General features: G+C 40.3%; 1 protein-coding gene across 1 annotated transcript in view; it reads left to right on the forward strand.

The window, feature by feature from the left end:
• Positions 1 to 1,346, forward strand: part of LOC122536989 (neurobeachin-like) — a 72,366-nt gene that overhangs the window by 53,057 nt on the left and 17,963 nt on the right. Inside the window, exon 5 of the mRNA XM_043669852.1 lies at positions 901 to 1,022. Within this exon, the coding sequence (XP_043525787.1) occupies positions 901 to 1,022 (122 nt within the window). The remainder of the gene's footprint in view (positions 1 to 900; positions 1,023 to 1,346) is intronic.

Genomic DNA, 1,346 nt, shown 5'->3' on the forward strand with positions numbered 1-1,346 from the left:
CGTAGTTTTATCAACGTGTGTAAGTAATAAAAATAAATCAAACGTTTTGCATTTGTGTTATTAAAAAAAACACACATTTTGCCAAATTTCGGAATTATTTCTTTTTTGTATGTATTCTTCCGTAGTTTTATCAACGTGTGTAAGTAATAGAAATAAATCAAACGTTTTGCATTTGTGTTATTAAAAAAAACATACATTTTGCCAAATTTCGAAATTATTTCCGAGCAAGTCAAAATTACAAGAAAAAAATGTGGAGTCTTTCCTTTTAAAGTCAGAGACTAAACCCTTTCGAATAACCCTTTCAAGGAGAAAGGGTCGCGTGAATTCCGGCAGCGTACAGTACATTTTGTTCATCATCGTCTACATGGCAATCCATTTTGCGAAAAATATAGAACCTCTCTATAAAAATCCGTCGTCCGGCGAAGGACGAGACGTTGGCCGCTATTCAATGAGTTCTCGCAGAGACAGAAACTTTCGATATGACAGGGAACGTTGAGGGAAAGAAGTTTCTTATTCGAGGGGGGGCTGTCGCCTTTAATGTACAACTTTGAAAGAGTACGAGAGTCAAAGGTGAAACGTCCACTACGGGAAGTTCGAGTAAAGTTTTTTTACACAGCGGGCATATGCTTGACTCGGAAATTGCAATCTCATAGAGGTTCTTTTCATCGTTTTTAATCGTATTTCGGGCGCATTTTCGCGCTTTAAGCTCTAATAACGCGTGTTAAAAAATTGTGAAAGAAAGCCTCGGCAAATGCAAGAATTGCAAATTCTTGGGAATTTTCAGAAACAGCCGAACGAACGAAAACAAGCGAGAATGGATTCCCCCCCCAACGAAGTCAATTCTAATTTCATTCGAGCTTCGTTTAATTATTTCCACGGCCTTCTTCTTTTTCTTCTCAGGCGATCGTGCTTCCGCCGCTCGCGAAATGGCCACACGAGAATGGATTCACGTTCACCACGTGGTTCCGTCTGGACCCCATCAACTCCGTTAATATCGAACGAGAAAAGCCGTACCTCTATTGGTAAGTGCTCTTACGTCAAGCCCTCTTGCAGGAACACTCTCTCGATTCGAAGTGGCCTGGCTACCTTGAAGAAACGTTTACGTTTACTGGCTCTCGTTTTGGTAACGACCGATGTCGGAGAACGCACACGGAAATTGTAAAAAATGGAAAAAAGGAAAAAGAGTGGCCGGAGGAAATTGGGGCCAGGGATGAAAAAACAAAAAAAACCGTGCCGCTCAAATTCTTCCGCGTCCGGCTCGAACGTTCGAATTTGATTAAACGCGGCTCCGTTTGAGTTAGCACGAACAAAAAAAAAAAAAAAAAAAAAAAAGAAAAAAAAAAAAA

This window comes from Frieseomelitta varia, unplaced genomic scaffold (assembly GCF_011392965.1).
Source record: "Frieseomelitta varia isolate USP_RPSP 00005682 unplaced genomic scaffold, Fvar_1.2 scaffold_882, whole genome shotgun sequence".
NCBI lineage: Eukaryota > Metazoa > Arthropoda > Insecta > Hymenoptera > Apidae > Frieseomelitta > Frieseomelitta varia.